Below are 25,898 nucleotides of genomic sequence, written 5' to 3'. Positions count from 1 at the left end.
GACTAAATTAATTCTTTGTTTCTGTGTTTACTAATGAGAATGTTGGGGAGATACCAGTTCCTGAGATGGTTTTCAAGGGTGATGAGTCAAATGAACTGAACCAAATCACTGTGAACCTGGAAGATGTAGAAGGCCAGATTGACAAACTAAAGAGTAGCAAAGCACCTGGACTGGATGGTATGCATTCCAGGGTTCTGAAGGAACTAAAAAATGAAATTACAGATCTATTAGTTAAAATTTCTAACCTGTCATTAAAATCGTCTATTGTACCTGAAGACTGGAGGGTGGCCAGTGTAACCCTGATGATATTTAAAAAGGGTTCCAGGTGCGAACCAGGAAACTATACACCAGTGAGCCTATTCTAAAGATCAAAATCACAGAGCATATAGAAAGACATGGTATAATGGAACACAGTCAACATGAATTTACCTAAGGGAAGTCTTGCTTCACAAATCTGCTTCATTTGTTTGAAGAGGTTAATAAACATGTGGATAAAGGTGAACCGGTAGATGTAGTGTATTTGGATTTCAGAAGGCGTTTGACAAAGTCCCTCTTGAGAGGCTTCTAAGAAAACTAAAAAGTCATGGGATAGGAGGCGATGTCCTTTTGTGGATTACAAACTGGTTAAAAGACAAGAAACAGAGAGTATGATTAAATGGACAATTTTCTCAGTGGAAAAGGGTAAACAGTGGAGTGCCTCAGGGATCTGTGCTTGGACCGGTGCTTTTCAATATATTTATATATGATCTTGAAAGGAATACAATGAGAAAGGTAATCAAATTTGTAGATGATTCAAAATTATTCAGAGTTGTTAAATCACATGCGGATTGTGATAAATTGCAGGAGGACCTTGTGAGACTCGAAGATTGGGCAGATGAAATTTAATGTGGTCAGGTGCAAGGTGTTGCATATAGGGAAAAATAACCCTTGCTGTATTTACACAATGTTAGGTTCCATATTAGGAGTTACCACCCAGGAAAAAGATCTAGGCATCTTAGTGGATAATATGTTGAAACTGTCAGGTCAGAGAGCTGCAGCAGTCAAAAAAGCAAACAGAATGTTAGGAATTATTAGGAAGGGAACGGTGAATTAAATGGAAAACGTCATAATGCTTCTATATTGCTCCATGGTGAGACTGCACCTTGAGTACTGTTTACAATTCTGGTCACCACATCTCAAAAGAGATATAAATACACTGGAGAAGTTACAGAGAAGGGCGACCAAAATGAAAAAAAGGGATGTAACAACTCCCCTATGAGAAAAGGCTAAAAAGGTTAGGGCTGTTCAGCTTGGAGAAGAGACGACTGAGGGAGGATATGATAGAGGTCTTTAAAATCATGAGAGGTCTAGAATGAGTAGATGTGAATCGGTTACACTTTCGGATAATAGAAGGACTAGGGGGCACTCCATGAAGTTAGCAAGTAGCATATTTAAAACTAATCGGAGAAAAATCTTTTTCACTCAATGTACAATTAAGCTCTGAATTTGTTGCCAGAGGATGTGGTTAGTGCAGCTAGTGCAGCTGGGTTTAAAAGAGGTTTGGACAAGTTCTTGGAGGAGAGGTCCATTGACTGCTATTGATCGGGTTGTCTTGAGGAATAGCCACTGCTATTGCTGGCATTATTAGCATGGGATCTACTTAGTGTTTGGGTGCTTGCCAGGTACTTGTAGCCTGAATTGGCCACTGTTGGAAACAGGATGCTGAGCTTTATCGACTCTTGGTCTGACCCAGTATGGCAATTTCTTATGTTCTTATGGCTACACAATGCAAGTTTACACATTAGGATTCACCACCCAGGAAAAGGATCTGGGTATCATCATGGATAATATCTTAAAATCCTCTGCTCAGTGTGCGGTGATGGCCATGAAAGCAAATTTAATTGTGGACCCCCCTTCGTCCAGACTATGAATTACCCTTATGCTTGGGGTGGAGAGTACCACATGAGAAATTATATTTACTAATATGATTTATCTTTGGGTTTGTAGCCTGAGTGGAGGTTGAGACAGGGTCCCGATCACCCTGATACCATAATTCTATGCCCTTCCCAAACAACCTCTCACTTGTGGCACCACAGACCAGATAAAATCATCACACCAGAATAAAGCAGTAATTAACCTTTTTAGTATGTGATGAATTGCAGGCTGCTTTAAAGCAGGAAAGCCCGGGCCAGATCAATACTGGGAGGACCTGGAGCCAAGTTAGGCAGCAGAGGGCGCCTGGGAGCAGAAAAATACTACAACTCCCAGATTTTTAAAGGCCCAGCTGAGCCATTCGCAGACAGATCAACCTGATTGTGCAGCTGAGCAGAGCACTGCTGACACATACCCAGCTGAACCAATGATGGTAGAGGAGAAAGGCGTGCCAGGATGGTTCAACTGGCCAGAAAAGCTGAGCTCCTCAGAGGATGAGGAGGAGATGGAAACAGATGTCCAGGCAGAGGAAACTGCTGACTCCTGCAAGGAAACTGAGTGAGTGGCACTGCTGAGAGGGACTTTGTATGTTCTGGGTTTTTTTTTTCACTTTGGTTAGCTGCACGTTGTTTTGTGTTAAAGGAATGGGAAGACCGTGACCTGCTGCACAACAGAGGGAGTTGGGGTGTGTTGTGCAACTCCCAAGCAGGCCGGTTCTGCTGACTGGAAAAGTCAAGCGGTGTTTTGTCTCTGTGCAGCGGGAGTTCTTTGAACCTACTCGGGTTCACAAAGGGGAACTGTGAAAAAGGGATTGTTTCATTGTCGCTACAAACTGCTTTGTGTTTATGTTTGTTTGCTGGGAACTTGGCTGAACTTGAGGCCAGGAACTGTTGGGCGCTTGAGCAAGCCCAGTGAGGGCCTGGAGGCCCACGTCAAGGCCTGGGAGAATTGAAGCACTGTGGAGCCCGACTGGAAATTCCTTTGAAGGGAGCGGTTCAGGGGCTCAAGACCAGTGATGGACTACCCCCAGAGAGCAGCATCATTACCTGATCCGCGACAACTAGTATTGTGTAAGTAGACAGCAAATTAAATCAGAACATTAAATGGGAATAGTACAGTAGTGAAGTATAAGATAAACTTGCAGTTTTCTTATTTTAAATCAAACAATGTAAAAATAACACTGGGTATGGCCTGTTAGCCAGGGCAACCAACATACACATATGGATAGTAAAGGAAAAAAAAGGAACGTTAATAGAGAAAGATTGGGGGGAAAAGCAGTGAAATACACAGATTTCAAAAATTGTCTTTGCCCCTGAGTACTCAAAAAAGGGGAGGGGGGGGGGGAACACAGATCCACCCCAATGTCACCAGTTTGTAAAGGATACATCCTGTGCAAAACACAAAGTTGTGTGGAGAAAAAATCTAATCAAAAAAATGAAGAAGTCCCTCTTGATGGTGGAGCTGGCTAGATGACAAACCAAATAGATAAGCACTGAAGTGTGTAGAAAGTCTCTCTCTTCTGGGGAGCTTCCCCAAGATGGTTTACTTGGAACTAAACAGAAAACTGGTCTGGTTTCAGTCTCTTACAGAAAGACCAGCTTCTCTTTCCCTGCCCTATCTTGTGTGGCTGAGGCAAAGGCTTATGCTTGACTTCGACTGAAATGCTGAAGCAGTTTAGATAAGATACTGAATTTGTGACATAAGGCAAGGAAATAAACCTTCTCCCTCCTCTGCTGAGATACTCTCTGTGCAAATTTTAGATTGTTTAACTCAGTCTCTTTGGGGTGATCGAGCCATGTGTTCCTGGGCCTGGATATCTCTGGAAAGAAAGTCTCTCAATTTCTCAGTTCCTGGCTCCTCTGTCTCTTGTTATAATTGTACATGTAGCTCAGCTATGAAGCAAGAACAGCTGTCTCTCTCTCTCCCTTTTGATAATTAGTTCTTCAAAAAGAACTGATTGCAGAGCTGCTAGATACACTCCTCTCTTCCTGGCTCCTGGCTCCAACTCTTGGCTGTCCCCACCTCTCACACACAGACAGAGCCAGTCAAATTGCTCCTTTTCTACCTTAAATGGTCTCCCAGCATTCTTTTGGCTTCCTCCTCTGCTGGCTATATAATGCTGCTTTCTGGGCAGACTAAACAGTACAGCCCTTTTCCCAACCTGTCAACACTGTGAGTGCTGGATGCTAGTACTTGCAGAACATTTTCCATTCACAGGAGAGCACACAGAGATTTTTTTAATGTATTTTTATATTCCTTCATCTTGGCTGCTGTGGCTTGCAGTCTCTGTGGGTTTGAAAACCCCTTTTTGACAGGTCCAAAACACATCACTAAGATCCAGATGTAGCTTGGTCCACACTGCAAAGCTCCAACACATGATAAGCTTGTGTTGGCAGGAGCCTAGTTTATAGTAGCTTGCTACATAATGCTAGGACTTATTAGGAAAGGAATGAAGAATAAAACAGATAATATCATAATGCCTCCATGGCTCCATGGTGCAACCTTGAGTATTGTGTGCAGTTCTGACCACTGCATCTCAAAAATGATATAGCAGAATTAGAAAAGATACAGAGAAGGGTAACCAAAATAATAAAAAGGATGGATCAATTCCTCTATGAGGAAAGGCTAAAGAAGTAAAGATGAATCAGTTGTTTAATCTTTCAAAAAGTACAAAGACTAGGGAAACCCAATGTAGTTACTAAGTAATACATTTAAAACAAATAAAAGAAACTTTTTTAAATTAATGATATTATTAAGCTTTGGAATTTGTTGCCAGAGGACGCGGTAAAAGCTGTAAGTATAGATGGGTTTAAAATAGTTTTGGACAAGTTTCTGGAGGAAAAGTCCATAAACCATTATTATGGTGGATTTGGGGAAATCCACTGTGTATCCCTATGATAAGCACTATCAAATCTACTTTTGAGGATCCTGACAGGTACTTGTGATCTGGATTAGCCAGTGTTGAAAACAGGATTCTAGGCTTGATGGACTTTTGGTCTGACCCAGTATGACAAATCTTATGTTAGTTCAAAAAACAGGTATCACCTAGAACTTTTTATTGACCCTTATTTCTGTTGAGATATGCAACAGCCACAAGTTGAAACCTAATGTATCGGAACGTTCATTGTATTGTACGGCCGCTATATGGCACTGTTCTATTTAAGGAATTCACATAAGAAGAGGAAAATATTTCAACTTGTTGCCTCTCCTTTGTACTTTATTGTGTGCTACTTATGTTCCATTGCTGATCTCACTGATCCTTCTTGAAGGAGATACTACTTAAGAACATAAGAACATAAGAAATTGCCATGCTGGGACAGACCAAGGGTCCATCAAGCCCAGCATCCTGTTTCCAACAGAGGCCAAAACCAGGCCACAAGAACCTGGCAATTACCCAAACACTAAGAAGAATCCATGCTACTGATGCAATTAATAGCAGTGGCTATTCCCTAAGTATAATTGATTATACTCCCTGTCTCAAGCTCTAATAAGAGGAAAAGCCCTATAGCCTAAATAAACCTGTTTCAGATTCATGCTGCATCTTGTTGTTGAGTATGTAAGTTCACTCTATAACAATTTCCACATGGTCACGTTGACTAACATGGCAAGTACAATACTTCAACTACTGGAAAAATAAAACATTCCACAGAAAACGCTGTGTAAGCCAATGGACTCGTAACTGGTTTGCACTTTTTTCCATCCTAATTTTGTCCACTCCTTCCATTGGGCTGTAAAGGTGCCAAGCGAGGCACAGGACAGTAAGCTACACAAAGTCAGCAGGGGGATGAGAGGGCTTTAGTGCATTGAAAGACTGTCCAGGTTAGGGTTATTTTTCTCACAAAGGAGATGAAGACTGGAAGTTGAATAATGTTGTGCAAATAAAACAATGAAACCGGTAGCTTTTTATTTCCAGAACAAACAATACAAAGTGGCAGCATCTCAGGCTAGAAGAAAGTTGATTTTGAAACTTTCAGGTTCAAAGGTACTTCACTGAGAAAGATTAGTGAACTTATGAACAGGGTCAGTCACGCCTACACCACTGAATAACTTAATGAAAAATTGGAGAAGCTCTTTCGGAAACAGAGCTTCGTGCCTGATGGTGTAATCAGACTCTAGGGAAAGGTGCAAATCCTGAGGTTTGGGGTCTGGAAGTCATCTCCTTTCAATCTGCAGCTGGACCAGCTATAGATGCACTGTGCTTGTTTTCCTTGCTGGACTCAATGGGCCTCTGTTCTTCTCTCAGTCTAAACTGCAAATACGGTAACTATGCATCGAGAGACAAATAAAAACCTCTGGTGGATCTGAGTTTTAGGAGAATAGCAAATAGTGCAAAACTGCCTTTCCCCGCAAAAGCGCTCCCATGGGTGTTGTACATTTTAGGATTTTGAGGGCTTCTCATCCTTGCATCTCCATACCAGTGCCTACTATCCACCTCCACCTTCTCCTTCCTTGAATCCCCTCAATGGTGATGCGCCTGCTCTTCATCACCATCCATGCAACCAGTGCTGGGCCCACTTCTCACTCTCTTCCCCTATCTCCAATGACGATATTAGTCTTCAATCCCAGATGACACTGAATTGTTTGTGTGACCCTCCTCTCACTGCACTGCACTCCCCCACTCCCTAATACCAGTGACCCACCTATGTATAAGTGCCTCCCCCCTTCCCCACCTGTGATGCTGCTTCTTCTTCCCTGCTGGCATTTGTCCTCAGTCGCTTTCCCCTACCAGCAGAGGAGGGGGCATGGTATTGAGCTGGAGCCCTCACTGGGTTGGTGGGTGGAGGAGGAGGCAGCACAGGGCAAGAAGGTTGACGCATTTTGAGGGGGAGGAGGTATAGCAATAACCAAAGGAGTTATAAGGAGAAGGGATGATAAGAGGAGAGGGGCAAGATGAGAAAGGCATCACAAGGGGTGAGAGAGAGGAAGGGAGGGGCTGGGAGATACCAGTGGGAGGTGGGGAAAAGGGTGTGCAAAGTTAAGAGATGTTGGCAGGAGGTGGAGAGGAGGAGATAAGGGGCTGGGAGGCATCAGCAGCCGAAGAAAGGAGGGAGTGCAGGGCGGGAGGTGTCAGCAGGAGAGGAAGAAGAGCTGAGAGGCATGAGTGGTAGTGTTAGAGAGGGACAGAGTTACAAGACAGCAGAGAAATGAAAGGGAGGGGCGAGGCTGTGATTAGGACGTCAACTGGCTCCAGATGGGCTGATCCAGCCCTGTTTTACCCCATGGTCTGTGTGGGCATGTAGTCTTGCTTTTCTTAGGGAACTCAATAGGGACACCAGAATTACTTGTGTGGGGTAAAACTAGAACTGGATCAGCCTGTAAAAAACAATTCTGGAGCCAATTGTCAATTGACATGCCAGAAAATGGGTAGGAAGGGGGCTGGGTTGTGATACATCAGCAGGGTCGGCGGAAGCATTAAGCAGGATAGGCGGTGGCCTAGGGCACAGGAAGTGGGCGGGGCGGCAGAGTGGCCAGTAAGGGCGGCAGTTTTGAAAGGATGGACGAGATGAGAAGTGGCGTGGGCGAGGCACGGAGCTGCAGGACATTTTCCGTTTTGGGGTATGTATTTCTTTGAGGAGGTGGGATCGTAGGTCGATTTGTGAGCGAGAGACAGTGCGAGATATCACGTGACAACATCACCATCTAGGGAGGTCTGCAGATGACAGCGGAGGGTGGGGGCAAGGCCAGGGCTGCAAGACATCGGGAGGGAGGAAGGGAGGAGCAAAGATGCAAGACCTATGGTGGGGGATGAGAAGATTGGGGCAGGGCTGTGACATGTCATTAGAGGAATGAGGAGGAGGGACTGGGCTGTAGGAAGGAGGGCAGGAAGGTGAGAGAACAGGGGCAGGGCAAAACCGGAGAGAGAGTGAGAGGGCAGCTACTGCAAGCGTGCAACTTACTTCTGCTACTTAACATTTCTATAGCCCTCCTCAACAGATGCAGCGCTGTACATAAAAGGGATAAAAGAGACAGTCCCTCCTCAGTAAGGTTTATAGTCCTAATCAAGAGAAACATGCAGAGAAAAACAGACTTTGGGAATTTCATTAAGAAAATGGTAACAATCAATAAAGGGAATAATCAGGGGATTTAAGATTTAAAAGCAGCTTCAAATGATGGTCAGCAACAGGAAGAAGGGTCTGGACACCATCAGAAGGCAGGAGGGGCTGGGTGGCATCAGTGGGCATAGGTGGGGGGGAAGGGGCTAATAATTTGTGGAGGCATGACAAGAATAAAGGGATAAGGGAGGAGAATGCCATCATGGGCGAAGAGGAACACACAAGTTTCCTCCACTTCCTCTCAGCTTCCTGTGTCTGTGGTTTGACTCTCTCACTAGGTGCAGATCTACAGCACAGACATTTCCATGCGTGCCCAGTGCTTCATGGTGACAGATGGGAGGGAAGCCGGCAGTTCGGTTTAAGGATTGTACCCTCTTTACTCTAAACAAAGGAGGTACCTGAGACATTAAACAGTACATTATTTTTCTTTACGAAGACAATAAGTCTGCAAAATAAAAAAACACTGAGGCATGAATTAATTCAGGCACAGCAATACTTATAACCAAAGAAGCCCTTCTGTCCTGTCAGCCGCAGCAGACTTAGTTTAAAATAAGAACAGGAAATGGTCCAGATCCAGTGTTCCTGCCTGCTCTTGCACACACTCGGGCAAACGGCCGCCAGTTCCAGCTGGCACACTCCGGGATTTTCCATGGACTGACACCAGCGTTTAATGAAGCCGTGCGGAGGCGCAGCCACACACGTGCACTGAAAGACTGTGGCCTCTTTCCCGGGTCCGTGAACTGTGAGGGCTGTGCTGGAGCTAGAGAGGTTCAGGAACTTCAGTTCAGCTTTGATAGAAAACCTGAGGGATCAGCACACTTCTCAAGCAGCCGCAACTCATTTATTTTGCTGCCATGAATCTGTAGAATATGGATGACTATATAAAAAACTGGTAATTTACCTACAACTATCAATGAAAATGATTCATTTTTTCTTCCTTAGTTTTTTTTTTTTTTAATGAATTCTTGGACAATATGATATTGGCTTCACAAAACATTTTTCAGTGAGTGAGTACTGACATTTTTTTAATACAGGTCACCTGCTAGAAATGTTGAACCCTTGTTTCCAGGAGAGGGTTCTCAGTTTATTGCATTTCATTCTGCTTTTCTCAAAAAGCTGGCACGCATGGCCTCTGCTGTTTCCCATTACCGTCACCTGCTCTAGCTGCAGCTCCCGGCAGTGCTGCTGGAAGGGCGTCCAGCTGCCTCTAGGCGGTGATGTTGTCACCTGATATCTCTCCCTTTCTCTCACAAATCGCACACGACCAATGACCCCAGCTCCCCAAAGAAATACATACCCAAAAATGGACAATGCCCTCCAGCTCCGTGCCCCACCCGCGCCATGTCTCATCTCGTCCGTCCTTTCAAAACTGCGGTCCTTACAGGCTATTCTGCCGCCCCACCCACTCTCAGCGCCCTAGGCCACCGTCTAATGCAGGGGTGGGCAATTCCGGTCCTTGAGGGCTGCAAACCAGTTGGGTTTTCAGGATATCCCTAATGAATATGCATGGAAAAGATTTACATATGACTGAGGCAGAGTGCATGCAAATCTCTCTCGTGCATATTCATTAGGGATATCCTGAAAACCCGACCGGTTTGCGGCCCTCGAGGACTGGAATTGTCCATCCCTGGTCTAATGCTTCCGCTGGCCCTGGCGCCCGGTTCAGAGCCACCAGCCTTGGAGCTCATAGACTCATTTTCCATACAGAACTGAACTGCTATAATATATGACGAACATGTATGATGGAACAGAACATGTCTTTAGCTTGTTATAGCCAATACTGCAAGTTATTTGAGATTGCGCTGCTGCAGGAATTGCCACAAAATTTGCCTCGTTTCATGGAATGTGACTGCTGTGGAATTCTGGGAAAATGTCCAACTAACCCACCCCCACCTCACCAAAGTCACTGACATTTTCTGAGGAAAAGCAGGCTGGCAGCCCTCACGAAACCCACCCACCTCCCCTTGGACGTGGTTTCTCTGTTTTTATTGCTAAATTACAAGAATGACGGAACCTCACGAGGATGCATGGCAAGTTCAATAAAGCACAGCCAAAGTTCTAGAAACTTTGAGACACATTTTCCATGCTTGGTTCCCATCGGATGATGTCACCCGGGTGTGAGGACCGACATCCTGCTGTCCTCTGAAAACACCTGTTACAGGTAAGCACCTCTGCTCTCTCTCTCTCTCCCCCACCAGGGCTTCCAATGCCTAATTGTCCTCCTTCCTGCACGATGGGTCCATCAATGTCTCCTTATCTCCCCATCACAGCCACCAATTATTCTTTCATAGTACCCTCCCCTACCAGAGCTGCAGATGCGTTTCTCCCTTCCCAAGCCACCAATACCTCTCCCAACCCTGCTGGGGCCACAGATGCCATCCTCTGTCCCTCTCTACCTCCCCCTCAGCCCACCAATACCTTCCTTCTTTCTTCTCCACTGAGCCCACCAATGTCTCCCTTCCTCCCTGCCGCTTCCCCGATCCCATGCTATGCCAATGGAGCCACAGGTGCCTTTCTCCTTCTCTGACAAGGCCGCGAATGCTTCTCCTCTCCACCCCTATCTGGGACGCTAATGTCTTTTTCTGTGCCGGGCCGGTGATGCCAATCGTGCCTCTTCCACCAATGATCTCATTTTGCTGTCGCTGAAATGGTGCTCCTGCTGCCCAAACGGCCCGACTCTACTGCAATCAGCTGTTGTGTGTGGTGCTGAGGGTGGCCGAAGGGAGGGAAATGGAGAGGATCCCAAGCCAGAACAACAGGAGGATGTAGACGGCTGGAGAGAAATTGTGAGAGAGATGATTGCATGGAAGGGAGGAGAGAAACAGGGAGGGAGAGGTGGGGCAGCTCAGGAGAAAACGGGAGGGAGGAACAGAGTAGACTGTGGGAAAGTATGGAAGATTGGAGGGAAACTGGGAGTGAGGGAAAGGAGGACACTGAAGTAGAAAGGGAGGGAGGAGATGAAAAACTGGAGAAGAAGAGGAAAGACTGGTGGGATGGAAATGTGGAGACAAGAAAAAAGTGAGAGAATGGAAAGGGTATGAAAATGGCAGCAAAAAGAACTTAACTACAAAGAGGAAAATAATAATGAAAGAACACACGAAAATATCCAGTCATACACTGAGGGTACAAAATCTTTAGTTTTATTGTGTTAGAGAGAGGTGGCTACAATTGGAAAGATTTGGGGGGCAATTTTCATACTGTCTGTTTTGGGACAAAGGCCGCACTTACTTTCACTTGGAAGCTTGCTTTGCACACAAAGTACATGCGGTCACTTGCACCTGCTTTATGAGCGGGTAGAGTTTTACTGGAAAAGAGCAGGCGCAGATTTGTAAATGCAATCCATACGTGGGCTTTTCCTCCTCTGTCCTAAGCCACGGCCCCAGGAACGCCTCCTCTCCATATCACTAAAGCACACGCATTGTGGAACGTGTAGATATTTATCCATATTACAATTTTCAGACAACCAATTTACGTGGGTAAACCACTTTTTATCTCTGTAAGTGACTTTGAAAATTGTCCTCTCAAATATTTAAATATATGTAGATATGCCTCATAATTGCCACAGAATCTAAAAAAAACAGTGCTGCAGAAATCTGTAACCCTTGCTGCTAAAGCTATCCCTGAGCTGCCACAGGCCACTGGGAGCCGAGGGCATGGTTAGCGTGTGCCATAAGGGATTATTGTGGTTCCAATGCTGTTTTTTTATACAGGCCACTGGGAAACATCAGCCACTTGAGGGCTGGAAAGAACTCTCCTTCAAGACTAACCTGCTCGATGCCACTTCTTAGCTGGCAGGTGTCCCTCCCTCCTGAAGCTTGGGCACGGCACTTCCATGGAGCCCCCAGATGGAGAGCAGACTCAAACTCAAATCACTTTCACTGCAGTGCACTGTGCTAAGGGCCGGACCACAGGGCCAACCCCATCCCTGCATATTTTAAAGCTTTTCTTCAAAATCTCAATTTTACTAATTGAAACTGGGGAATGGGTTATAACAACTGAAGTTAATATGAATTTATAGATTTTATGATAATTTTGAAGGAATGTATATTGAAGTTCAATTTAAAAAATGACAATCTTATAAGATTAAATTATGCTGATAGTTCCGTCCAACATCTAAAATCAAGATCTACAGACATATTTTATTGAATACAGAGCCTGATATTCAAATCTGCACAGATATGTAACTTAACCGGATATGACTTATCGGCTAAGTTACAAGGGATATTCAGCAGCACAGCGAAGCCGCTGAATATCTGCGTAGAAGCCACTACATAGCTGAATAACTTATCCGGCTAAGTAGCGCCGCCCCAATCTGCCCAATGCCCGCCTATAAACTGACTAGCGAACGGCTGAATATAACCGTATATCCAGCGGCCCACTAGAAAGCTAGATAAGTCCTATTTATCCGGCTATTGAGCACTGAGTGCGCTTTGAATATTAGGCCTACCATGTTTATTGAACTTTTAAACAAATCTGACACAATTGTCACTGAAACAAACAAATTCCAACAAGAAAATACAAATGACCCTCAATATATCCTTTATCTCCCCTTATTATACCTCCCTCCCCTTCCCTCCTTCCCTCTCCCCCCACCCATTTCTAAATCAGTTCCCTACTTTGCTAAATATTTTCATGATGTCTCTCCACACAGCTGTCAGCTTTTCCATAAGATAAATGGACCATATATTATGGAGCAGATCAATATCATTAGGTGTTTCCTGCTTCTTCCAATGTGCAGCCATTTTGCAACTGACAGCTAACAGTATATGTGATATCAGCCTGGCTCTATGTCTTGGGTGGTCAGTAATCTCAGCATTAAAAAGATAATACTCTAGTTTCAGATCCACAGCTGTTTGCATTACATCTCTAATAAGGGCTTGCGTCCTCTTCCAACTCCACCAAATGTGAGCCACAGTCGCAACTCCTCCAACATGCATCAGAGACAAAACTATATATTTTCTTCAATCAGGAAGGAGTGAGATGCCATCTATAATATGTCTTGTAAACGTTCTTGGCTAATGAGGCTGAGATCAAGTATTTTGCTGTTCTTTTGCATATATTCTTCCACATCTTGACAGCAGGAGCAAAAGGCGAAAAGGGAATTGGATTCAGACGACAGCCAATGCTGGGCCCTGATTTTAACAGTCCGGGGTACTGATATGCAGACAATAGGAAAAAAAAAGCACAGGACTGCTTCTACGGCCAAGCTCAAGTCAATCAGCATTATCTGAAATATCAAGAAGGCTGCTCACCCCGTAAAAATGTTGCTAGCAGTAATTTTGTTATGGGTTTGACAGTTTCTTGGTTTTTATTGTAAATTTTACTACCCTTAACATAAGGCTTAGGGGGAAACCTGCATGGAGCAACAGATACTCAGCTTAACAGAAACATGGGGGGAATCCTGAATGCAGCAGCAGTTTCTACCATAAGAAGCTTGCTGGACAGACCTGGTGGACCATTTGGTCTTTTTCTGCTATCACTACTATGTCACTAATGGGCAATGAAGATCCTTTCCCACTGCATCGATTGAGGTAATTTCCCCTTAAGAAGGAGTGATAACTCATTATATATTTTGGAGATAAAACCCTTATATCCTTACACACCAGACTCTCTAGTAAAGATATACTTTTACAGGTCAATTTTAAAAGCGTTGCTTGCAAAAAAATGCCCACATACGCATGTATGTGGGCTTTGCGTGAGCAACATGGATTTTAAAAAGATGTGAAGAACGTGGGTATATACCAGTGCACATGTCAAATATAAGAGGGCAGGAAAGGGGTGGGGCATGCGTGCAGCATGGGTGCTCTGGGGCGGAGCCAACAGTTATGCACCTAACTCCGATTTTAAAAACGGAGACTGTGGTGTGCGTCAGCTTGTTATCCGCGTAACTTTAATGCTCCTCCAGATGAGGAGCAAGTTGGTAGATCTCGAGTTTTAGGGCATACAGGACAGGGTGAGGGGTCTGGATCAACAGGGGGGCATGCAGGATGAAGAACCAAAGAGGTCTGGAAGACCTCGATATTAACTGGGCAAACTGGTGGACTAATTGTAAAAACTGGGTTGAACCTCGCACGAGCATGTTTTAAAAATCCACCTAAAAGCCAACAAAGTCCTTTGGAAGACACACGTGCTAGCTGTGCTTGAGTAACCTCTTAAAATTAGGAGCATACTTACACGTGGTTGGTATATTTTAAAACATATGCGCTCAAGTGCACTCACGATTTAAAATTCCAGTGAATCTTTGCTCGTGTGCCAATATGCATGTGTTTATGGGTGCATGCGAGTTTATTTTAAAATTAACCTGTTAGTTATATTTTGTTTACCGACTGTATATTCCAAAATATGCCATACTTGAAGATAGCCATAAAAATCAGTCATAGGTAATTGAAAGGATTTCTGCAAGTCCGAGAAACTCACTACACCCACAGCTAAACATAGTTACCCAAGAAACAAGAGCCATTTATCTGTCCATCTATAGAAACTTTTGTTAGCTTGTTTACCATCATTGGGCTCTGCTTCCAATAAGGTTTCTGGCATCCAGGCAGAATGCCTTTAGAAAAATAAGATTCCACATCTCAGCTTGTAAAAAGGCATTGCAAACATTATTCTAAATCACAAGATAATTATAGGAGAGCTCTGTAAAATGCAACACACTGAGTCTTCTCTAGGGTGGATAAATGGGCTGGATTTACATGGTTATCTAGCTGACAGTACCATACACCAATGACAATCTGTTATAGTAAGTTAGATCTGACACAGCTCTGTGACACATAAATAAGGCATGGAAGCCAAAGCCTGGATTTTCCTTCAAAAAATTCTGTCCTCAGGTTACCCTGGAACCCACATGGAGAGAAAACAGTGCTCTATAAATGGACTACTACTACTCATGATACTGATTTGTGCCAGACTTACTTCTGCATGATTTGCTGTCATGGTTCAGGAGGTAGCCCTTACGACATCGGCAGACAAAGGATTCTTCTGTGTTAACGCACTCGTGGTCACAGCCGTGGTAACCCAAAGCACAGTAGTCTATTTCTGTGGTGAGTGAGATGAATAAACACAAGTAAACTATCAAGGACTCCATTAGACTGAGCATAACAGGATGTCTGCAGTAAATTACCTTATGCCTGTGGACTTCTATCAGTGAGCAAAAGCTCCTGAGTATGATAGCTCAGGGCAGTAAAGTGCTTTATCAGAACATTTAATCTTCTGCTCCACTCCAAAACTACAGTGGTTAGTGCAACAACCCTTTCCTGGCACAGTGGCCACTGCATGCCATGCTATCACTTCCAGGAACTCACATTATCCTCCAGGTTCACATCTATAAATGCACTTTTCCTGCTCACCACCAGTGCACTTTTCCTTCTGTCCCTTGCTCCTAGAGGATTATTAAAGAATGCAGGCAGAAAATGTATAGGAAATATTAAAGAAGTATCTGGAGGAGACAGAAAAAGGAATGGGGTTGAAATAGGAAAGGGAGGAGTCTTCCTGATTCCCTTCTCCTTCTTTATCACCTTTCCATTCCAATGCTCTACCCATATCTTGATCTATCTCTCGCTCATACTTCTTTTGCCGCCATCAGCTGTTTAATTCTCTTCTCCATCTCCCCTTCCACTTTTCTCTCATTTCCCTTCTCCTGCTCTTCTCTCTCGCCATCCTTGCTCTATCTCCCTCATCAACTTTCTCTCTTCCCCAAATGATTCCTCTTGCCACTTCTGTTCCTTCAGTTTCCTCTCCTCCCCTCTTTGAAGTCCCTTCCTTCTCCCTATTCCTTCAGGTTTTCTCCTTTCCACTCATTTTATCAGCTTCCCCCTTTTATCTTCAGGTTCCTGTGTTTGCGAGAAACTAGTAAAAAGCAGTAAAGCAATGGGGCCGGATGGGATACATCTGAAAGTATCATGGGAACTTAGAGAAGTTCTTATTTAGAGTTAGGAGGATTGCACGCAGGCAGAAGGGGTTCCTCTTCACAAAAGTGGAAGTAAGAAGGAGTCTGAGAATCACAGGCTGATTAATGTGACCTGAGTACATTAATGGAATCTCTGGCAAAACAAAGGAAATTGAAATCCGAGGCAGCATGGTTTTACCAGAGGTAGGTTTTGTCAGACAAATTGAATCAATTTTTTTGACTGGGTAACTAAAATGTGCTTGAATTTCAGCAAAGTTCTTAATATGGTTCTGCACAGGCAACTTCTAAACAAACTGAGCACCCTAGGTATGTGCCCTAAAGTGACTGACTGGGTTACAGTCTGACTGAGTGGGAAGCGATAAATTGTAGTTATAAATAGAGTTCTCTCTGAAGATAGGAGGAGTTACCAATGGTATTCTATAAGGATCAATCCTTGGTCAGGTTCTCATGAACACTGCCAAAAGACTATTGGGAAAGGTTTTCAAATATATGCAAAGCGTATAAAAACATATCTCATGCATATTTATTGTAGATGGGTTGAAAAGAAGACCTGTTTGTGGCACTCAAGGACTGGAGTTGCCTATCCCTGGTCTAAAGTCTGGCATCTAAAAATAAATGGTAAAAAATGCAGGGTCATACATTTGGGTTGCAAAAATTTAAGGGAGAAGTACAGTCTAGGGCTGAAGGTTTTCTGTGCCCAAAACAAGAGCTGGATCTGAGGGTGATCATATCTAATGATATTATGATGGCCAAAGGAGGAGGAGGCTTGGGTGCATAGAGTGAGGAATAGCCAGCAAAAAAAAAAGGTGATATTGCCCCTGTATAAGTCCCTGGTGAGACTTCATTTGGAGTACTGTGTACAGCTCTGGAGACTGCACCTTCAAAAAGATATAAACCAAATAGCGTTGGTCCAGAGAATAGCTTCTAAAATGTTTAACAGTGTTCCTCATAAAATATATGGGGACAGATTTAAATATGTAAACATGTACATGTAACCCTGCTTAGGGTTTCTAAAGAGAAGTATGAGTTCTAGAGTGTTCTCTCTCTCCCAGGAGAGCTCAGTAGGAGTGCACAGTGCTGTGAGTAAACAATGGCTCTGCAAGATGCAAAGGGTGTGTTTTCCATCCTCTCTCTTGATGGATGGGTGGGGGTGGAGTATAAATAGTGCTTCCAGCAAGAGGCAGAGCTTAGAGCTGAGCTGAGCTGGATCAAGGTGTGAAGTTATGACACCAAGGAGTCCAAGTCTGTTTACAGTGAACCAGTGAATGTAGTGGGGGGAGAGAGAGAGAGAGAGAGGTTATAACTGTTTACATCTTCCCAAGTGTAAAGAAGTGGACTTGGAGAGAAATCTGAACAGAGCATTTGGAGTCCTTCCAACATACCTCAGTTTTTGAGGAGACTACTCCAAAGACCTTGAGATAGAAGGGAGACCCTGAAGGAGGTGTTGAGGAGAATTGCCTTTGGGATATTGAATTATTTAAGCATTTTATATACCGACATTCCTAATAAAGATCACAGTGGTTCCCAAGAGACATTCATAGATCATGGCTATTCGATAGTTTGATGAGACATTCATAATATGAGTCTATGCATTCATAGGGTCAGATCAATACATTCATGACTCAGGTCGATATTTGAAAGAGGAATAGTGCATGACATGGGTCTATACATTCATGGGTCAGTTCAATACATTCATAGCTCAGTCACTATTTGAAAGAGGAATAGTACATGACATGGTAAGTAAAAGGCATAGTTCATGATGAAGAGTATGTATAAATAATTGTTTTTCACTTTAGGTTGAGTGTATCTGAGTGGGAATTATTTGAGAATGTAATATGATCTCGCACAGGTGGACCACTTTATATGCGTTCAGCAGACTTTTGTGACATTTGTAGAGCTTTAAGAATACTTGTTGGAAGTCTAATGAATAACTTTTAAATAGATCTTTTTTAATTTTGACTCTTGTTTTATTTTGGATCAATCCAAACACTTTTGCTCCATACGGTGATGACTAATCATAGGGTCACACAAAGCAGAAGCCAACAGCGGGAACTTCAGACTATACGGACACTACAGAGGCAATCTTTCTCAGGGGTTTCTATAAACACAGCCACAGATGTGTTAATTACCTTGACAAGCAAGATTCTAACAGAACAAAAGACTACCTAAAAAGTGATGGCAAATGGGTCCCATCTTGGAGAAATACTCAGGAGTAGCTATGGATGATCTTATCATGCTGATGACATGACAACCAATGTAAATTATTCTCTAAGGCAGTCATGCACACTAGAATCTTCCACAATATTTTATGTTATCTATAAAAGAAAGATCACTTCCTGTATACGATGAGATGCTGGTGGTCTGTTTGTCAGAGGCATGGCATCAGCATCTCCCAAGAATACTTATCTTTTTCAATAAAAAAATATGCTTTCAATAAAAATCTAAGTGTTCTTGTCTCCCTGGCCATATCATCATAAAAAATGGCGTGGCGCTTAACATAATGAATTGCAATAATCTGTATCAGAAAAAATTAAGCACTGTCCAAAAATGTTATGGCTCCAATAAAGGCTTTAATCTGCGTAGTGCTCGTAATTTTAGGAAACCATATATGGCTGATGAGAATATTGTGCCCCTATTTTTTATCCACAGTTTAACAAATCAAACCAGATATTGCTGTGCAGAAGTCTTGGTTAGGATATGGGTGGCTGAGAGCTACCGAGACTCTCCTGGTATTGAGGACTGAGTCACCAGTGGGCAGCTAAAACTGAAGTGGCTCATCAGCACCCTCATGGTGCTGATGAGCCACTTCACCATGATGAAGAAGGGAAACCAGGGTCGGGGAGAAGGGAAAGGTCATGAATAAGTATTGCGTGTAGTAGGATAGAGGATCAGCTATGAGTCGCCACAGGAGAACCACAGAGTGAGCTGTGAGAGAAATTGTGACATGATATCCATGGGGTGACGTTAGAAAGCAATATGTATGCATGTTATGTGCAGAGAAGATCTCAGTGGACCTACAACTCTGGTACAACTTAAAAACAGAAAACAGCAGTACCTCAATAAATACACCTGGAGTGGCCATAAAGGCCTTGTATGGTATCAGGGACAGAATCAGAGAAGTTGCAAAAGCAAGGAATTTGAGTGAGGTGTGTCACATGGACAAAGGTGCTTAGTTATAAATAGAGTGCTACTATGGAAGCAGCAGGAAGACCAAAGGCTTTGCAGGCATGCTTTCCTAGAATTGTGCAAAGCATTTTCTTTCAAATACTATCAAGGTGACATAGTCTTGGCGCAGGTACTCAGGAGACAGAACTGGAGAACTGATGATGATCTTAGCAGGAGCACTAGACTAGACATGAAAAATCATGTACTAGTTCCTGGATTATAGCAGAGTTCCAAAAATCTCAATGTGACAAATTGTGCAACACAGACAAGAAAAAGAACCAAAGGGACCTTCACCTCTGGCACAGATTAAGCAGCAGACACTATAAAGCACTGGCAAATGCTGGATGGTCTTTAAACTTTTTCTACAGATGTATCTGAAATCCGTTTCAAACTGGATTCAAGCACATCCTAATACTGTTTTCGCACACTCTTTTAATCTAATAGTAAAAGCATATTTACTCCAGGCACACTGTTAGTTACATTCACACCGGAAAAAGATTAGACAGAAAGTTTCATGCGAACCCTGGAGTAACTAATCCCATCCAAGAAGCTTCACTCCTGGATTAATTACTTCAAAAGTAAATAATACTGGATTAAATGTGTGTAATTAGGGTTTTTAGAGTCAACTCCAGAATAGAGTTTGAGCACAAACGGAAATGGTTTACATTTAATCCTGGAGCAGTTCCCCAGTGTGAATATAATAAGGAATGAAGAGAGATTGCCTTATCCAGAATTAGAAGGGTTTGTGTACAAAAAGGGGGTGGATTTTCAGAGCCCTGCTCGCCTAAATCCGCCCAAAACCGGGCGGATTTAGGCGAGCAGGGCCCTGCGCGCCGGGAAGCCTATTTTACATAGGCCTACCGGCGCGCGCAGAGCCCCGGGACTCGCGTAAGTCCCGGGGTTCTCCAAGGGGGGTGTGTCGGGGGCGGGCCCGGTCATCGTGGCGTTTCGGGGGCGTGTCGGCAGCGTTTTGGGGGCGGGTACGGGGGCGTGGCTACGGCCCGGGGCGGTCCGGGGGCGTGGCCGCGCCCTCCGTACCCGCCCCCAGGTCGCGGCCCGGCGTGCAAGAGGCCCGCTGGCGCGCGGGGATTTACGCCTCCCAGAGGGAGGCGTAAATCCCCCGACAAAGGTAAGGGGGCGGTTTAGACAGGGCCGGGCGGGTGGGTTAGGTAGGGGAAGGGAGGGGAAGGTGAGGGGAGGGCAAAGGAAAGTTCCCTCTGAGGCCGCTCCGATTTCGGAGCGGCCTTGGAGGGAACGGGGGTAGGCTGCGCGGCTCGGCGCGCGCCGGCTATACAAAATCCATAGCCTTGCGCGCGCCGATCCAGGTTTTTAGCAGATACGCGCGGCTCCGCGCGTATCTACTAAAATCCAGCGTACTTTTGTTTGCGCCTGGAGCGCAAACAAAAGTAGGCTATTCGCGCTCCTTTTAAAATCCGCCCCAAACAGTATAAGACAATTGAAGATAGTTTGTTTTTTGGATATAGAATGATTTCAAACTCATCTGGTAAGAAACGTTAAATGAAGACTGTGCTGTATAATATCCTGTGTTACACCATTACATTCAGCAATATGCATATGATTTTATTTTATTTTTTGTACTTGTGAACAATGTGAAAGGAAAATTAGTTTCTTACCTGATAATTTTCGTTCCTGTAGTACCAAGGATCAGTCCAGGACACCTGGGTTGTGACTCCGCACCAGTAGATGGAGACAGACTAAAACTTGTGGGCAGAGCATATATGCCCCTGTGCCAGTCACAGCCCCTCAGTCATACGTAATGTCAAAGTAGACAAAAGCCAAAAGGCAACCATAACTAACCATACAAACTTGGTAGGGAAACGAAAGAAATCCAACACCCCTACAGGAACCAGACTCCCAAACCGGGAGAGCGAATCAACAAGGGTCAGCGTAGTGAAAGAAACAATAAAGAGCGGACTCTCCATTATTATAGCGCAGCACTGTGGGCGGGATCCTGGACTGATCCTTGGTACTACAGGAACGAAAATTATCAGGTAAGAAACTAATTTTCCTTTCCCTGTATGTACCAGGATCAGTCCAGGACACCTGGGATGTACCAGAGCTAACTTACCGAGGGTGGGAAGCAGAGAGTCCCGCTCGGAGTACCCTCTCTCCAAAACCCCCAGCTTCAGTAGCCTGAACATCCAACCGGTAATGTGTAATGAAGGTATGCAACGACTTCCAGGTAGCCGCCCTGCAAAGCTCTTGAGGCGACACCTGAGAAGATTCCGCCCAAGACGCAGCGTGAGACCGCGTCGAATGAGCCCGAAGACCCACCGGCGGCGATTTTCCACGCAGAAGATATGCAGAACCAATGGCTTTCTTGAGCCAACGGGCAATTGTCGTGCGGGACGCCGCAGCACCTTTCTTTGGACCCGAAGTCAACACAAACAGATGATCCGTCACCCGAAACGGATTAGTAACCTCTAGATAGCGAAGAAGGGACCTCCGCACATCTAGTTTTCTCAAGTCTTTCGTTTTCGGGTCCGAAGAGTCCCCAACCATGAAAGCGGGAAGTTCAATCGACTGATTCAAATGGAACGACGACACAACCTTAGGAAGGAAGGAGGGAACCGTCCGCAAGGAAACCCCCGAATCGGAGATGCGCAAGAAGGGCTCCCTATAGGACAACGCCTGTAATTCTGAAACACGACGGTCCGATGCAATCGCCACCAGGAATACGGTCTTCAACGTGAGATCCTTGAGCGTAGAACGTTTCAGGGGCTCAAACGGCGCTGAGCATACGGCTGAGAGTACCCAGTTGAGGTTCCAAGACGGGCAAGGGGGCCGCAACGGAGGACGGAGGTGCTTAGCTCCCCTAAGAAAGCGGGAGATATCTGGGTGGAGAGCCAGAGAGACTCTCCGGACCTTACCTCGCAAACAACCAAGCGCCGCCATTTGGACCCGAAGGGAATTGCACGCTAAACCTTTGGCGAGCCCCGCCTGGAGAAACGCCAAAATATCAGAAATAGAAGCGGAAGTGGGATTCAGACCCCGCTCCACGCACCATTCCTCAAAAACTACCCAGACCCGAACATAAGCCAGGGAAGTAGACTGTTTTCGGGATCTCAGCAACGTAGTAACGACCGCATCCGAGTAGCCTTTTCTTTTCAACCGGTACCTCTCAAAAGCCATGCCGCGAGACAGAAGTGATCCGCATCCTCCAAACAGACGGGGCCGGCGCCACCATGATCACGTTGGACGGGTGCAATTCTATGCGCCGCAGAATCTTGCCGATCATGGGCCACGGTGGGAACACATACAGAAGCACATCCATAGGCCAGGGAAGCACCAACGCGTCGACTCCCTCTGCGCCCCTTTTGCGACGTCGACTGTAAAATCTCGGAGCCTTTGCGCTGTGCCACGTGGCCATCAGATCCATGTGGGGCGTTCCCCCAAGTCTTGCAGATGAAAAGAAACGCCTCGTCCGCCAGCTCCCACTCTCCGGGATCCAGACGGTGACGGCTGAGAAAATCCGCCTGGACGTTGTCGACTCCTGCAATGTGGGACGCAGCGAGATGGCTGAGATGCCGCTCTGCCCAGAGCATCAAGAGCCGCGCCTCCTCCGCCACTAGAGGACTTCTTGTCCCGCCCTGGCGTTTGATGTAAGCCACGGTGGTAGCGTTGTCCGACAATACCCGGACCGCCTGTCCGTGTACTAGGGGTAGAAAAGCATGCAGCGCCAGACGGACCGCTCTGGTCTCCAGCCGGTTGATAGACCACCGGGTCTGCGACTCTGACCACAGACCCTGAACCGACTTCCCTTGGCACACTGCCCCCCAGCCGGAAAGACTGGCATCCGTGGTCACCACCAACCAGTCGGGCACCAGAAGGGACACTCCACAGGAGAGATGCTTGGAATCCAGCCACCAGCTCAGGCTGGCTCGCGCCTGACCCTCGAGAGGGAGAGGTAGATAAAAAATCCTCGGAAACCGGTTTCCAGCGGGAAAGCAATGAGGACTGCAGCGGTTGTAGATGAGCGAACGCCCAAGGGACTAACGCCAGAGTGGACGCCATAGACCCCAGAACCGTCAGGTAAACGCAGACTCGTGGCCGGTGTAGCGACAGAAGACGTAGCACCTGAGACTGCAGTTTACATATCCGTTCCTGAGAGAGAATCACTTTGCCTCGCTTCGTGTCGAAAAGGGCTCCAAGATACTCCAAGGACTGAGAAGGTTCGAGATGACTCTTGTTGTAGTTGACCACCCAGCCCAGGGACTGCAAGAGCTGTAACACCCTGGTCACCGCCTGCTGACACAGACTCTGAGACTTCGCTCGGAGTAGCCAATCGTCGAGGTAAGGGTGAACCAGCAGGCCTTCCCGCCGCAACTGCGCCGCCACGACCACCATTACTTTTGTGAATGTCCGAGGCGCTGTCGCCAGGCCGAACGGGAGCGCCCGGAACTGGAAGTGCCTGCGCATAATGCAAACCGCAGGAACCGCTGAAACGCTGGATGGATGCCCACATGAAGGAATGCTTCTGTGAGGTCTAGGGACGCCAGGAATTCGCCGGGGCGCACTGACGCGATCATGGAACGAATGGTTTCCATCTTGAAATGAGGAACCCGAAGGCATCTGTTGACTCCCTTCAGATCCAGAATGGGGCGGAAAGAGCCGTCTTTCTTGGGGACTATGAAGTAAATGGAGTAACGGCCCTTGCCGTACTGATCGGCTGGAACCGGAGAGATGGCTCCCAAGCTTTCTAGTCTTTGGATGGTGTCTAGCACCGCCGCCTTCTTCTTGGGATCCTGGCAGGGAGAGACCAGGAACTTGTCCGCTGGGATGCGAGCAGGATCTAACTCGCAGCCGTGTCTTATCACGTCGAGGACCCACTGATCCGTCGTCATGCTGGCCCATTCCTCGAGAAAGAAGGAGAGACGCGCCCCCACGTTTGGGACAACGTGCCGAAGCCGCGAGGAGGGATGGGCCGGCCGAACTTCATTGTGAAGGCTTGGACCCCGCACCCGACGGAGCCCCTCCTTGCCGGCCAAAACGCTTGCCCCGAAAGGACTGCTGCCACTGAGCGTTCCGCGAGGAGGACGACCTATATGAGGATCCAGAGCATCTTTGCGGTCTGGACTTCCTGGGCCCCCGGAACCGGGCTCTGCCTGAGAAGGAAGATCGCGGACGGACCCTATCCTCCGGCAGCTTAAACGCTCGATTCTCACCCAGGGAAACCAACAAATCATCTAACTCCTTGCCGAATAGCAATTTCCCTTTAAACGGCAATGCCCCGAGGTGAGCCTTGGAAGAGCCATCCGCTGCCCAGTTGCGCAGCCAAAGAAGACAACGCGCCGACACCGCTGCCACCATGGAGCGAGCTGAGGTGCGCAACAGATCATGGAGCGCATCGGCCCCATAGGCAACGGCCGCCTCCAACCTGTCTGCTTGAGAAGCATCCTCTGCAGAGAGACCCGCATTCGCCTGAAGGACTTGAGCCCAGCGCAGAATAGGCCGCATAGCAAAATTCGTGCACATGGCGGCCCGCACTCCCAGGGCAGAGACCTCGAAAATCTTTTTGAGTTGAACCTCCAACTTCCGGTCTTGAATATCCCGGAGGACTGTTGCTCCCGTGACCGGGATGGTAGACCTCTTCGTGACAGCGGACACCGCCGAATCCACTTTTGGGAGCCGGAGGAGCTCCAGCGCGTCCTCCGGCAAAGGGTAAAGCTTGTCCATGGCCTTGCTGACCTTCAAACCCAACTCCGGAGTATCCCATTCCTTGAAGAGGATATCCGTGGACGAAAAATGAAAAAGAAAAGCAACCGCCGGCCCTGTGAGCCCGAGCAGGACAGGATCCATATTTGCCTCCTGGCGGACCACCACCGGAGGGGCATCAATCCCCAGCTCCTGGAGAATGGCCGGGATAAGCGGCGACAGCTCCTCCCTACGGAACAAATGCACCACCTTGGGGTCATCCCCATCGATGGCCTGTGCTCCTTTCCCCGGAGCGAGCTGCACGGAGCCATCTGACGCTGCCTTCCTGGCCCCCGGCAGGGGCTCCTCAGAGGCCTCCGTGTCCGCCTCGGCGGATTCTTTGGACTCCGAGTCCTGCGGCACCCCTCGCGGAAGCCGCTTGCTCCGACCCGCGGCCTGGGCGACCTTCGCCGTCCTCCTGGCCGGCTTTTTCTTCGGCGGGGACCGGTGGACCCGAGCGCGCAAGGCGTCCCCCCGACTGCGCTTGCTTCTCCTATATCGGAGCACCTTGCGCAGCAAAAGCGCCAAATCCTCTGAGAGCTCGCCCGAATCCGAAGAATCGATTTCCGAAGTCCCCCGGGACCGGGGCCCCTCCGAGGGGGCCTCCCCCGCCGCACCCCGCTGCGGGGAGAGCTCAGGGGGCAAAACCGAGGCCTCCACCGTTTCGCGTGAAACTACCCGGCCGGTGGACAAAATGGCTGCCACTCCCGCGGAAACCGGGAAAGAATCAGGAGGCCTGTCAGGGGCCCCTCCCCCCTGCGACGGCGATCGTGCCACCCGGGAACGGGTCCCCCGAGGTGCCCCCGATGATCCCTCGTCTCCCGGGATGCAGGTCGAGCAAAGGCCGTCCCGGGAGAGACGCGCGCGCGCCGAGCCGCAGGCCCTGCACTGCGAGCCGCGCGGCATCGAGAAAATCGCGGGAAACCAAAGGACGCGCCGAAAAACACTGAGGGGTGCTGAGGAAAAAGAAAAAAATCACCACGGCGAAATCGGCGACCTCCCCCCTGCCGACGACGCCCCCCCCCCCCCCCCCCCCCCCCCCCCCCCCCCGAGCGGGACGGAGCGCAACGCCAGGCAACGGAGAGCAGACAGAAACAAAAGTCAAAACACTTTTTTTTTTTTTTTTTTAACAGAAAAAAACGCTGTCC

At 46.9% G+C, this 25,898-nt stretch overlaps 1 protein-coding gene across 1 annotated transcript in view; it reads right to left on the bottom strand.

Moving 5' to 3' along the window:
* The window catches only part of MATN2 (matrilin 2), a 199,473-nt gene that overhangs the window by 74,666 nt on the left and 98,909 nt on the right, over positions 1 to 25,898 (bottom strand). Inside the window, exon 8 of the mRNA XM_029591768.1 lies at positions 14,877 to 14,999. Coding sequence (XP_029447628.1) covers positions 14,877 to 14,999 — 123 coding nt within the window. The remainder of the gene's footprint in view (positions 1 to 14,876; positions 15,000 to 25,898) is intronic.

Source organism: Rhinatrema bivittatum, chromosome 2, assembly GCF_901001135.1.
Source record: "Rhinatrema bivittatum chromosome 2, aRhiBiv1.1, whole genome shotgun sequence".
In the NCBI taxonomy this organism is placed as follows: domain Eukaryota; kingdom Metazoa; phylum Chordata; class Amphibia; order Gymnophiona; family Rhinatrematidae; genus Rhinatrema; species Rhinatrema bivittatum.
Note: the sequence above shows the minus strand (reverse complement) of the source record. Positions and strands in the feature narration are given on the sequence as shown.